The sequence below is a fragment of the Amblyomma mixtum genome, chromosome 6 (assembly GCF_055824585.1).
Source record: "Amblyomma mixtum isolate Tamu chromosome 6, ASM5582458v1, whole genome shotgun sequence".
In the NCBI taxonomy this organism is placed as follows: Eukaryota; Metazoa; Arthropoda; class Arachnida; order Ixodida; family Ixodidae; genus Amblyomma; species Amblyomma mixtum.
The window spans coordinates 54,944,906-54,959,023 of NC_143017.1; the positions used below are offsets into that span (position 1 = coordinate 54,944,906).

General features: G+C 45.6%; 1 protein-coding gene across 1 annotated transcript in view; it reads left to right on the plus strand.

Moving 5' to 3' along the window:
- Nucleotides 1-11,321, plus strand: part of LOC149339169 (uncharacterized) — a 234,439-nt gene extending 223,118 nt beyond the window's left edge. Inside the window, exons 19-22 of the mRNA XM_089547976.1 lie at nt 466-785; nt 2,163-2,283; nt 8,657-8,749; nt 11,007-11,321. Coding sequence (XP_089404102.1) covers nt 466-785; nt 2,163-2,283; nt 8,657-8,749; nt 11,007-11,063 — 591 coding nt within the window. The 3' untranslated portion in view covers nt 11,064-11,321. The remainder of the gene's footprint in view (nt 1-465; nt 786-2,162; nt 2,284-8,656; nt 8,750-11,006) is intronic.
- Nucleotides 11,322-14,118: the final 2,797 nt, after the last annotated feature.

Below are 14,118 nucleotides of genomic sequence, written 5' to 3' on the forward strand. Positions count from 1 at the left end.
GAGGTGAAAACGATTGATGCAATCAATGTCTTCGCCCGGATACATCGCAGAAAGTGTGTGGCTTGCTGTTTGCCGGATACATCGTGGGAAGTATGTAGTTTGTTGTTTAGACACCTTTAGCATGCCGTGTACCGTGTTACCGTTACCGTTACCGGAATACCGGGAGCCCGCCCACCACCGCTGAGCACGCGCTGATTGGTGCCGATGCTGCAGGCGCGCGCGCAGCTGCCCGGTAACTGGCGCCATCTGGCGACGTCAAGGCGATTTGCGCATGCGCATTGGCTGCGCGCGGGCTCCCGGTACTCCGGTAACGGTGACGGTAACATGGTACACGGCATGCTAAAGGTGTCTAGTGTGTGGTTTGTTGTTTACCGGAAACATCGCAGAAAGTGCGTGGTTTGCTGTCAAATACACTCGAGACGATACTAAACACGAGGTGCTGTTTGCTTCCTGACCCGCCGACAGGCCAGCCCACCTGCGACGACTACGGCGCAGCGTCGCCCGGATGCCCCGGCGCCCCCTCCGCCCCCGCCTCCGGCCCCCATCACGCCGGGCACATCGCGCTGGCTGGACAGCTCCAAGCGGGCCGCCGAGCGCCAGCACCTGCTGCAGCAGAAGCAGCAGCAGCAGCGGGCGCACGGCGAAGACGCCTCGCAGCCGTCCACATTCTCCCGCGACGTGGACAAGTTCCGGGGCTCGGTGGCGCTGCCCGACGCCGGCACGCAGGAGTCGCTGCAGCAGCAGAACGAGGACGCCTACGGCACAAATACCTTCACCAAGAAGAGGTGGGGCGGGTGGCTTTGCTCTTGGTTTTCTTCTTTTTGCCGCTTTGGTGGAGGCATTTGTCAGCTGTGCACCCTCCTGTATTGTAATGGCTTGGCGAGCTCAACACAACCCACGCGGAAACGTACAGGCACACGTTTGCCGTGCCATTGTATAGTAAACACACCATGCAGCTGAGAATCTTGTACTTTTGACCATTCTGCGTGTTTTTCATGTGTGTGTGTTCAATCAATCAGGTTTTCACATCAAGGATGTGAGGAGCGGGGACAAAAAGCATATAGAGGTTTGACAGAGGTCCCCGCCCCCTACAGCAGCTACATTGTGCACAAAAACCTACAATCACACAATGCTACAGTACATGTTATGCCTGTGAAATATTTAAATGAAGAGCACATTGCATCGAAAATAAACATGTTCGGGGCATCAAAAAACACATAATCATCAAACATTCCCGTCAAGAGAGGAGGCATAACAGCAGGCTGAGTTAGTACAGTAAAAAAAGAAACGATATGTTGTTACTTTTCACTAATTACAGTTTTTCGCCAATTGTTTAAAATGGACGGCATATTATAGGACAGCATTTGTCTGCCGTAGTTCGTTCGCGTTCGCGGTAAGTGCCAATTGTCTCCAATGCGCTTATTGCCTTCGTTTTGTTCCGTCCATCTTTCTATCCATTGATATGTTTATTTGTCCTCAGGGGAGTTAGGTATTACAGAGGGGAATGGGAATAGCATACAAATACAAACTACAAAAAGCAACAACTAAAAAAAATGAGCATAGTTACAGGTACGTACTTATTTAAAACCAATAACGCCATTCCGTCTGTGTGACTTGTGTTAAATTAGCGCTGTTTTTACCTTTTATTAGATATTGCATTCTGTGTTTCCCTTGAATTTACTGTAGGGAAATAAACAAACGTTCTTGCGGTTCAGCCTTGTGACTGTGTGTTTCGAAGAAGTTTGTGAAACATTTCTTGAATGCGTAAGCTTTGCCACGACGCGTTTATCTCTTCGCTTACAGCAAACTCAAAGGAAAGACCGCGTAACCTGCTGCGCGTGACAAAGCAGATGTGCCACTTATAGTAAGCGAAATTAGCCTGGCGTTGATGCCGTTAATAAGGCTAACATTACCAAGCCGAATCAGGCAGCCGACTTCTACAATACCGCCCGTAACTGGTCAGCCAACCCTTTATAAAACCACGGAATGAGCTCTTAACTCGATAAACTACACTTGTGGTAACAAGAGCTGCAGTTGACCTCGTCATAAGGGTTAGTTTGCTCATGAGAAAATCTGAGAAAAGGAATTCGTATGGTGTTGCACGAAATGTGGATGGTTCACCGGCGGTACTAAAGGCAGTGCGATCTCTTTCCGCCTCGCAGCACCGTATCGGAGGCGGGCCGTTCCTACGATGAGACGACCATCCGGCCTGCGGTGAAGAGGCTTCGGCCGCCGGACGCTCCGGACGACGCCGTACCCAGCACCTCGCGCGGCTTCGCCGAGGTAAGCGCGTCCACTGCGGCCGCAAAGAACCCCCCCGCCCCAAAAAATAAAAAAAAATAACGCTGCTCAGGTTGAAGACGTTATAACTAGATGCAATAATGCGACTAAAATACAGATAGAACTGCAAAACTCACAATTACTTTGTTTTCTGTTTTGTTTGAGCGGATAAAATGCGTCGAGTACACTGGACACGAAAAGGATTAATTGATTGAAAACTTTATTTAAACAATGGCAATTACCGTAGAATTAGGTGGCCCGCCTATTCCGGCAGGCCACTGGACTGCGCTGCCGCGTGGTCCCTGCGAACCAGTCCTCGTTGCAGTGGCGTGTGTTTTCACGTAAAAAAAAGCGTACCTTAATTTATAAACCGGTCAAAGAAGACAATTTTTTGTACTCTAAATACATGAAATAAATTATGGTTTGAATAAAGACTGGTAAAATGGTATTTGAGGAAAGGAAATGGCGCAGTATCTGTCTCCCATATCTCGGAAGGGATAAAGGAGGGAGATAAAAAAAAAAAAAGGAAGAAAGAGGTGCCGTAGTGGAGGGCTCCGGTATAATTTCGACCACTGGGGATCTTTCAGGGCACTGACATCGCACAGCACGCGCCACGCCGGCGCCTTTTGCGTTTCGCCTCCATCGAAACGCGGCAACAGCGGTCGGGTTCGAACCCGGGAACTCCGGCTCGATAGACGAGCCCCTTAAACACTGAGCCACCGCGGTGGGTAGGTTTCGCGTTTTCGTATTTAGGAGTAGGCGTTGCGTAATCATGCGTTTTAGTCGTTCGCAGTTTTATAACACCTTTATTACTTTCTATGGCGCTGATACATTTATTATCCCAATCGTCGTGGAGCCTTGGTAGCTCTTCATCGATCGCGCTTTTAGATGACGTCCGGCTAAACCTAGGCTAATATCTCATTTTATATTTGGGCACAAAAAGAGGCAACTAAACCGATTCAAAACCATTTTTCACGCCATGAGCTTCCATCATCTTGGTCTGTTCGTTTCAATGAACCCGTCAAAGGACGTGTGACAGGGATGCTATTGGATGTACGAGATGTGGTGACTGCACTGATAGCAAACTGAGAAAAATGCTATGGGAGGGGAAAGGCCGGTGGGAAGAAAAGTTCATGGCTTTTCGAGCTCCTTTGCTCTTTGAAATACGAACTGCTGAAGCGTCGAATGATAGCTAATTGGACAAACAAATAACCCAGTCAGAGACGATTAACGGCCAGGATAGGAAAGCCAAAGATTGCAGTGTTCTTGAGATTATTTAGCGTGTTTTTTGTGGAGTGTGCAGTATGTTTTGAAGCGTAAAGCTTCACTAGGCTAGTCAACGCCGCGCTTCTCGTGAGCCGGAGGTCAGATTTGCCACTTCTGCGCATGCGCGAAACCGAGCGACGTCACGCCGCCGCCGCGCGCTACTGCGCATGTGGGCCGCCGCTTCTCCTCCTCGCCCCCGTTTGACCTTTCGCCGCAGCCGTGCGCAGTGCGCATTTGAAAGGAGGGGTATATAAGGCACGCTTGCCCATAGAACAGGCGCAGAACAGGAGAAGAAGAAGCAACAGTCGGGACGGCGCAGAAACACCGATCCAGAAGTGGCAGCTGGGGAGTTGGCTGAAAAGCAGCGAGAGCTTTTCGCTTCGAGATATCCAGGCTTAACCTTAGCTAAGCCACATCCAATTTTTTACGCCCTTTCCACTAAATTATAGTGGTCATCGTTTTTTGTTTACATGTCCAGAAGAGCTCCATCAGCTGAAATGCAGCGTTTAGGCTGCCAGAGCGCGTTGAGTGTGTTATTCACGCGCACGCAAAAAAACCAGGCTGGGCTCAGCTGACATGGGCAAGCAGAACGCAGCAACTTATGAAAAGGAAATGGACTGCTTCGAAAACGTTAACGACAGACCGTCATTGAAAGGAATCTTGGAAAAAATTTTTGAGGATTGACGGCAACGCCACGCGTTCATACGAAGGTGCATGTTGAACCGAGTGCGAAAGTGAAAATAAATATATAATGCGAAAGCAAGACAACCGATCTTTGTTGAGGTTAAGGAAATGAATTCCAAGAGAAGGAAAGCGTAGCAGGGGGCGGCAGAAGATTAGGCGGGTGGATGACACTAGGAAGTTTTCAGGAATAAGGTAGCTACATACGGCACAGGACCGGGCAATTCGATAGATACGGGAGGAGGTTTTGTTCAGCAATGGGCGCAGTCTGGCTGATGATGATGATACCTCGAGCTGTGTACGATCTTCAGATGGGTCTTGCAGAATTAACAGTTCGAGGGTTTTCGTACGATGAGGAATACTGTAAACTAAATTAAGAACGAATGGTGAATGAGGCTGAAAAAGTTTGAGTACGTTTCAATACCCGCATGGCGTCTTTTCTCACTGTCTAGAAGCAAGGAAATGCCGCACGTAGGTACGTGCTAGAAATTCTGCCATGGGCATATCTCGGAGAGAATCAATTCTTAGCTTGCGACTTGAGTAAAACTCGCGCGTCAAAGTAGCTTTAGCCCTCGAACCAAAGCCCCCGAACCAAAGCCCCCGAACCAAAACCATGCTTTCGCTTTGGTCTGATCATTCTGGTGTCCTTAAAAAATTTTATTCTGTCGAGCGTTCAGGTAGGAAAAGCTACAGAAATACTGATAGAAAGCAGGGGGCGCGGTCGGGAAATCACAATAGACAAGCGTGCAGAGCATCTTGAGAGCTGCATCAGTTCTATCCGCAGTGCTGCCGGGTACCCATCGGTCTTCTGTTTGGTACAAGGTTTCGCCTGGCGTGGTCTCCGGCTTCCTCTAGGACGAAAAGCTTGAGGAAAGGGGTTTGGACGAAACTGGCAAGCGCAGTTCTAAGACCGCTGTTGTAACAGAAATCCGAGGAAAATTTTTCTCGAGAAGAATTAGCCACGCTCTAGCAGTCAGGATTGCATCAGCAGTTAGGAGGCTGATCTCATGACGCAAACAGAACGGCTTAGCGCACCAAGACAGGCAGAGCCATACTAGAGCGCCTACGTACTGGCGTGGAACCTCCACCCGAGGACACACACACAAAAAAAAAAAACAGATACCCAAGCTCATTAAGAAGGGACTGCGGATCAAAGCACTCTCTAAGAATATGCATCCTTGACGCCATGAAGGAATAAGGAAAGCTAGGGCAATAGCTCTACACAAAAATTACGGAACGGACGAAGGTGCTGTCTATGTAGACGCGGCAGAATTCACGTCAAGCGAAGCGTTCGCACTGGCAGTGGTGGACGTGCGCGGGCGGCTGCGTTCCTCGGGGTCGGTAGTGACGAAATATTCAGAAACAGCGGAAGAGGCAGCTGTGGCATTAGCCATAGCTAGCGCTGACGAGGATATCATCTCCTCGGATTCCGCATTGGCCGTCCGTAGCTTTGAGGGGGGAAAAATCTTGACTGCGGCACAAAAGATACTGAAACTGACCAGGCAACCTTACAAAGAAATTGAGGTGATATGGGTGCCGGCTCAATTGCGGAATCCGGGAAACGAGGTGTCCCACAACATGGCTTGAGGTTTCGTCAGCCGAGTCGGTGGGTCATCAGTATCCTTGGATTATTCCGAGGAGGGGCTGGCATCTTTCCAGGATATCACAAGCCATTATGAATTGGAAAGGAGCACATTTCCACCAACTGATAAAACATTCAATAAGGCGCAAGAGACCACCTGGAAGAGACTCCAAACGAGGTCCTTTCTTAGCCCCTATCCATTGTCAAAAATGTACCCGGATGACTATATCCCCGAGTGCATGTTCTGTGGCGAAACAGCCACGTTATGATCACATTAGGGCAATGTAAAGAAGAACCTCCACCAAGGGATCTAGTAAAAATTCCTTCTCTTGAATAATGGGAGGCCGTTCTGGCCAGCTCGGACCCGGACATTAGGCCACCGAGTAGGCCGCTAAGGTCGTCGCTAGCCATGGTTTGGTAGCCATCTAGCGCGGACCGTCTGTTTACTCATTTTGAAGACGTATACATTTTCTAATCCAAAATCTCCTGGCCTGTTTTTTGGCTTCGTCTGCGATGAAATGTTTGAGGAAAGGGTTTTGGACCAAATTGACGCAAACGCAGTTCTAAGAGAGCTGTTCTAACAGAAATTTTAAGAAAATTTTTCGCGAGGAAAATTAGTCACGCTGTAAGAGTCAGGATTACATACTCATGGAAGTCGAAGCAGGGAAGCCTAGGTGATGTTGCTATGCAGAATCCTGAATTGTAGACTTTGGCCAAAATGTTTTCTCGCTGATATTTTAATTTGGAGCGATTGTTAGTGCGCAAATTTCCATTCAAAGCTGTATGACACTCTGCGCGTTGCTTCTTGCTTTTTTGGCAGGAAAGATACGGTTTCGGCAGTGCTTTGAAAGCCTCGGGTGCTAATTAGATCTTCTCGCCGGGTCGTTGATCATCCTAGTCAATCCTCTCTGCTGAGCTCAGAGCTCGCATCGAACATTGGTGCTGACACCCCGTTTCTCCTTCGGTATCCCTCTTGCTGGTGTCATTAGCGTTCTTCTAGAGGGCAAAGTATGGCATGCAGCACTCAGAGGACTCATAAGTCGCGCGGGGAGTGACGGCTTTGCTGTCGTGGAGGTCGCGAATCCGTAGTGCGAGTCGATACTTTCCGCAAACGACGAAAAGATGATCAACAGATGGCGAGGGAGTGCGCGGCCATTGATTGTGTTTGCTACATTTATATCTGTGCACCTCGTCTGTTGACGTCATCTGTTGACGCGTATAGTATCTGGCGTTGGGAAACGACTTCTTGATTACGTGCGGCTCTGTGGCTCGAAGCGTCCGGAAAGAGATTTGAAAGATGTCAATTGAAACATGCGGATAAAGATCTGCCTAGAAGTGGCGGTGACTGAAGAAAAGATTTCGCAACTGTTCTTTTTGGCTAAGAATATCCGGTTCAAACACAATAGTTAGTTAGAACTGAACGCTTTAATGGCGTTGTTTCATCACTTACACCTAATTTCTTTTTGCCTGTACTGGAAGCTGCAGCGGAATAAGCTAGAAATAAACCCCGTTTAGGAAAGGTATTAAATTACGTTAAGCAAAAGCAAAACATAGCTAATTTCTACACCTTACTACTCTACGTTCGCCTCATATAACTTACAACGCGAAAGAGTTCTTTTTGTTTTGCAGGATATTCATAACATTTCCCAGGTTATCACTAACGCTTCCTCACCTATCGCTACTTTGTTCACAGACACAGTTACTTACGTTTCTTGTTTCGGTCCGCCTCTGCGATTTTTGTAGCCAAATTAATGCCCCTAGTGCGAAGAAGCCCGCCAAAGATTAACGTTACAAATCATGGTGCTTCAGAATTTTATTTATTCATCATTGTTGACACTAACTGGTTGGAGTTTTTGAAACTTAAGTATTTTAGAAATGATCGATATAAGATCACTAGTAGAGGGTGTTACGTCGGAAGGTGAGGACACCTGAGTATGTAAGAAATTGCATCAAGTTGCAGTGAACGAGGAAACGCAAAACCAATTAAAAAACAGGTGTTCTATTTAACCACTATAGGTCTGGTGCATGTAGACAAGCAAACATTCGAGTGCTCTTTAGAGAAAAAGGGTGGACAGATTAAGAGGGCCATACACTGTATACCATCTCCCAGAATGAAAATAAGAATGACTTTCACTACAGTCTAGTCTTCAGGAATATATCGGATGACAATAGAAAAAATGTGGTTACAAGCGGAGGAATACTGTGTGGTGGTTATTTAAACAGTTTATTATACGGGGCAATGTAGCTGGGAACCGATGAAATTTTAAACTTGTGTATAGTGCAAAGAACCAGCCTGAGTAATGTCAATATATGGTATTGTTTTATTAGGAACTGAGTTCTTATTAAGAGTAGACATATTTTCTTTCTGAGGAAATACCTCTGTGAAAATAATTGTACGTTAGACATTTCATATAGTTTGTCATAAGAATATCTGCACGATTTTGTTTAGTGGTATAATAGTACCTTCTCTGTTTTATTGCACTCCAAAACCTTGCTCGATTCCTCGCTACAGAGAATGACAGATCGCGGTTAAAAAAGAAAACTTTTCGCGATACCATTCAAACAAGCTATGTTGCCTCGTAGTGCCCTGTTTTGAAATTGCAAATTGAGGCTACGGCTGACACCCGTATGGCCGTTCTATCTGAGCAGCCGCTTTTGCTTATCCTTCTTCATTTCACAGAACCTTGAAAGAAAACCTCGTACGCTGCCAGCCGCAAACGCCTCAGATTCCTGCACCAGTGTATTGGGCCGTTTATTTGTTTGCATCCATTCTGCTCGCTGTTTGTTTTTTTGCAACACCCAGGCGCATTTTGTTCACGACAGGATGCCTCAATCTCTCGTTTTCAGGAAAACAGCCGCTTTGATGACTCCGGAAATGACATCGCCCCTTCAGCTAGTCCAATCCAGGGTCTTCGTGCCGACGCCTCGAGAACGCGGAGGGTAAATCACTTGTTTTCCATCTGCGCGTCGAGCGGGGGGCCTATCAAACCTAGGGCACCGCTTCGATTTTGCCTTCGACTGATTGTTTCGTGCCTTCCAATCACACGAGATACGAGGGTGAGTCGAGTAAGCATTCAATCGGAGAGACTGTGTTTTGAGACCGAGCGGGTTATCCCAGGTCTTAGGAAGAGAATAGCGGCCGCTTTATCCTCTTCCAAGAAGGCGTATGCAGCACTATTTTCGCCTTCAAACAACTAGATAACACAAGAAATGCAAGCCTCTGAATTCTGCGTACACTGTCTTATTACGTTCTTGCTTTCGATTCTGAGATTCTAAAGCACTCGAGTGATCCATACTTTAAGGACACACATTTTATTTTTCTGGTTTGTCATGCACTGCAGAGTAGTAGTATTCCCATTGTCGTTTCACTGCAGCACTTGCAAGATTTAATTCTCCAGTATAGAACCTACTGCTGCTAAAATGGAGTGATAAAAATCGCTTTCGCTCAAAGGGCTCCTTTATGCATGCATAAAAAACTATTTTTTTTTTATGCTATCCAATTCAATTTTGACGCAGTTAGGAGTTCACGGCTTATTGCCTTTGTTAGGCCTTTCGTTTCAATATGACAAAAACATAATAGCGCGAACGTTTCGGCACACGCATGCTGTCAAAGTAAGCGTAGCAGGTAGGCTAATGTTTTCAGTTATCACTGGCGCTATCTTTTTTTATCCTCTTGCATGTGGGCGAGCAGGCAGCTCTGCGTTGCTTTCGTTAAAAGAACCAAGCAGCCGAGCTACTTATCTGGCTATGCCGCATTTTTTCTCTGCCCTGGTTCCATTCATGTATATTAGTACGCGAAACTCACGCTATCTTGTTATATTGCCAACCTTGTACTTTCTTTATGAATCCATGTGTACGAAAAAAACCAACAAAATAAGCAAACGTGCTTTATATTTCTAGCAATGCTGCAGTCACCTCGGGCGAAAGTACCAACGAAATTTATGAGGCAATCCCATTTCTGGTCCAATGCTTAGGGAACTCCACCAAGGGGGACTAGATTCGGAATCAGGTGGCAGTTACTCACCTTATATCCGTCCAAGCGCCGTCATACGGCTACAGAGGAAACAAATACAACTTTCGAAGCAAATCAATAGTTGAGGAAAAAGAATGTGATGAAACTGCGAAGTTTCCGTAAGAGCTGCAGAGCTTTCCTTTGTAGCCGTCTGGCTGCGCTTGGATGGATGTCAGTGAGTAATTGCTCATTTATTACAATGCCATTTCTGTTAAATTATCTTCGGTCAAAGGTGCACAGTTCGGTGAGACGGTGTGTCCAGATCAAACTTTCTTTTCTCCTATATATTAGGGCGAGAACTTTCACACAGGCATGCAAAGAGCTTTCTGCAGCGTTTTCGCCACGTAGATAGCGCAAGGGAAATTCATTAACTTCGAGCTAAAAGGCACTCCTATCGAATGACATTCCTTGCCTTTGTTCTCTGACGCAGCTCATGGTAGTACCTCAACTTGCTGAAAAGATTCTTTTATCATAGCGCGTATCGCTACCGCTTACCGCTTGCCGCAAGGCGACCGGCACATGCGTAGTGGCGGCTCACGGCACACTGTAAGCGGTAGCGCTAGTGAAGCGCGCTATGCTAAAGACATCTAATAACCGCTGAGGATAGTGTAAGCTTCGTGAGGCGTAATATGTCGTAGGTCCTATTTTCCTGACGGCACCGAATTCGCTTGCGCGAGCTTAAAAAAGGAATGCCCTGAACATGGTAAAGTACAATGCTGAGAAATCTCTGCTGGAAAAACGCAATTACTGTTGACGTTTTCAGAGGGAAGGCAATGGCGAAAAAGGAGGCTGTTTATTGGTCACTGCATTATGCACGACCGCCTTCAGTGAATGCCGCAGCTTAAAGGGAATATAGCGGTCTCACTTTTCAAGGAGAATTGAAAACGTTTCTTACGAAATTCTCTCTTTAGACAGTCCATAGACTTCGTTCTATAAAGTATACAGGCTTTCTATAGACAAATCTTATACAGAAAAACAAATCCTGTAGATAGTCTATAGAAAATCTATTAATATGTGTCCGTATATTTAGTAGACTTTCGTGCATAGAACGGCTATAGAGTATGAATAGACAAAAATCTAAACGAAGGCAATAGAGTCTATAAGAAGTTTATAGAAAGTCTAGGACCGTTTTGGTATGGGCGCGCTCCTTAATTCTTTTCTTGTATTTGCCTCTTTTACTCGCAGGCTTCCAAGTCGGGATCGTCGACAGGAGACTCGGATGTTGTTACGCGACCTTTCTAGACGCCTCGGGCAAAGCACCTCTCGGCGTTCTGCGAATACACCAGAGAATGACGCTTGCCGCATTATTCTTAATCAGATAAATTAACGACAAAGTGAAGCAGCGGCAGTGCTACCACTGTTTTAGTTAGCAGACTTTGTCTTTTTCTTAATTTGCGCCAGCTGTGACAATCAAGTGTCCCCTATCCATAAACCCTTGTTTCGCTATAGCTGTGGTCGTTTCGTTGCGTTTGTTAGCTGCGTTCGTTTTGCCGGCTCACGAAAGTCAGTCGCCAGCCGCCTTTAGAAAATAACTTCTGGCCATCGCTGTCCTAACAAGTGCTGCTATATTTTTTATCCTCGGCGGAAGCAACACCTTGCCTCGTTCTGTCTATGCATCTTTTGACAGATCTGCATGAGCGTACATAAGGGAAACTTCCTCACACAGCTTCGATCGGCCAAAATTTTATGTTGCCATAGAATTCGCTTACATGTGCGCAATTTGCTTTTTTTTTTGCCAGCGAGCGCTTGTACATAATATAGGCTATCATTGCTTCGTTTCATTGTACCATATTTTTAACCGGAATGTGCATATGGAATTACAAGACGTGTTTTTTTTTTTTTTTGCGCTGTGGAGCACATTAACGTTTTGCCTGCAATACTAGCTTATATGGTGATGAATCTATTGAAGTTTTGCTTTTTGGTGTAAACTCAGAGAAACCAAGCTATTAGCGCGTTTGTTGAGGGCTTTAGCTGCTGAGTCGAAGTATGGCCATCAGGGCACAATGGCTTCGGCGAGAACATGTACCACTAATGTTTAGTTTATGCGCTTCCAACAAGAATTAATTCGCTGCGCTTGAGCACCTGGCGGTGAGCGCCCGCCTTGTAAATAGTATAGATTGAATGCTCTTGATCAGGTGTTCACGACGCTGCCGAATTATTATAGGTTTCTTGAGAGAGGTCAGATAACACATTCCCGCGCTCATATTCTTTTTGTGGCCTATTCCTGCTGCCCCCATTGTTTACAGATGTTTTGCTAACTGTAAAAGGAAGTGAATAAATGCATTATTAAAGGAAAATGTCTCATGCGTCCTTGATGCGAAGCGAAACTTTCTCGCTTCGAGCTGGCTTGAATAGCTCAAACTGAGCTGTTCATCTCAGTACGCAAACAACTGCACCAAAAAAAAGACTGACGTACAAAATTCGCATCCTAGAACATTAAAAGCCATTTTGTCTAATCAGTTAGAAAAAGAGACTAAGAACGTTGTGCACCCGAGATGCAGCAACACACACACACACACACACACACACACACACACACACACATTTACAGGAAATTTGTTCTCTTGGTTATAAAAGTGCTACATAGGAGAATATGATGTCTGAAAGAATGGCATAATACATCTGAGGATGTGATATTAATAGAATACCTCAGAGGCTCCTTAGGGTGCATTCGAAAGAGGAAAGGAAAACTTTTATCGAGCACCCTACTGACTTTTATAGGCCGTATTGCTGTGTGTAAGTCAAAAGTTATTGAGAGGAACAACCAGCTGTGGCACTGAGAAACATGGAAAAAGAATTGAAAAATTGGAGGGGACACTTGACACACGATAGCGTAATGGGTTAATGCTTCATGCTTTGTTGTAACGTTTCATAACGTTCGTTACTCACCACACGTTCGACGCCATGTGGCAACTTTAGTTTCAGAAATAATAATAATAATAATAATAATAATAATGTTTATTGCCACTTTGTAGCTAATACAATAAGGTTCAGGCCCGTCAAAGCCAACAAGAGGCTTGAGTGACTGGGCCCGACAGTTACGGCCAGGACTACAAAAAAGGCAATAGATACAGTAACGCTTCTCGTTACACCCAAACGAGAGCAAAAAAAAAACAAACAAAAATTGGAAAACACAGGTTAACAGCACAAGTATTCAGAAATTCAACTCTAAACCCAGAGTATACGTCAAAATAAAAATAAAAATAAATGAAATAACGAACATTTTAAGCATAACTTCACTCTAACAGAATAATAATAATAATAATAATAATAATAATAATAATAATAATAATAATAATAATAATAATAATAATAATAATAATAATAATAATAATAATAATAATAATATTAATAATAATAATAGGTTAATTCCAAGATGTGAAGAAGGTCATTCTCTACTTAACATTCATAGATACCTGGGAGTCCTCATGCCCCTCCTGGCGCAGTGGTGCAGCGGTTCAGTGATGCGCTACTGCTCTACGATGGCAGGTGCTCTCAGCGGTGGGCCTTGTGGGGCCCACGTTGCTCTTCGCTATCGGCCATTCATAATTTAACTGTCACGTGCCATGTTGGGCAGTTTGCTCACTCTCCGGTGGGCAGGTTGTGATGACGCCGCCAGGTCACGTGACCTAGGGTGGACCACCTGCTTCCTATGTTGCTCTCTGGGGACCACCTGCCAGAGGCACACCCCCGACTTTGCGTTCTCAACGACGACGCCGACAACGGATGTTCTGGAGAGCGGTACATTTAAAGGGCAACTGCAGCACTTTTTATGAGAATTTCGCGATATTCAAGGATTCAAATTATGTAGGCTGTAGGTACAGCATGCAATGTGTTTTTGCACTAGCATTTATAATAGTGACGTAATCGACGATTTAATTTTGCGGTTCTCCTCAATGCACCATAGGAGTGCAGGAAAATTCAGCGTGACGTCACGGAAGGTATGATTTCAAATTACCGCTGTCGTCCGCCACACTCTGCCCTGACGCGTTAGACGCTGCCAAACAACTATCGGCAGGGTTCGCCTTCGGTGGGATTGGGCTTTTTTTCTTTCAAAACAGGAGCTTGTGCGTTAGAAATGTACCGATACCTTCGATGACGTCATCACGCGCCCCCCACTTGGCGTTGTGCGCTGCGGAGAAGCTTGAAGGGCGTCCGGATTTTAATCGGCGATTACTTCACTATTTCAAGTGCTAGCCGAAAAAAAAACTTCGCATGCTTTACCTGCAAGTTTCACACATTCGACCCTCTTAAGCTCGTTGATTTCTAAAACCTATGCAGTTTCCCTTTAACGCTA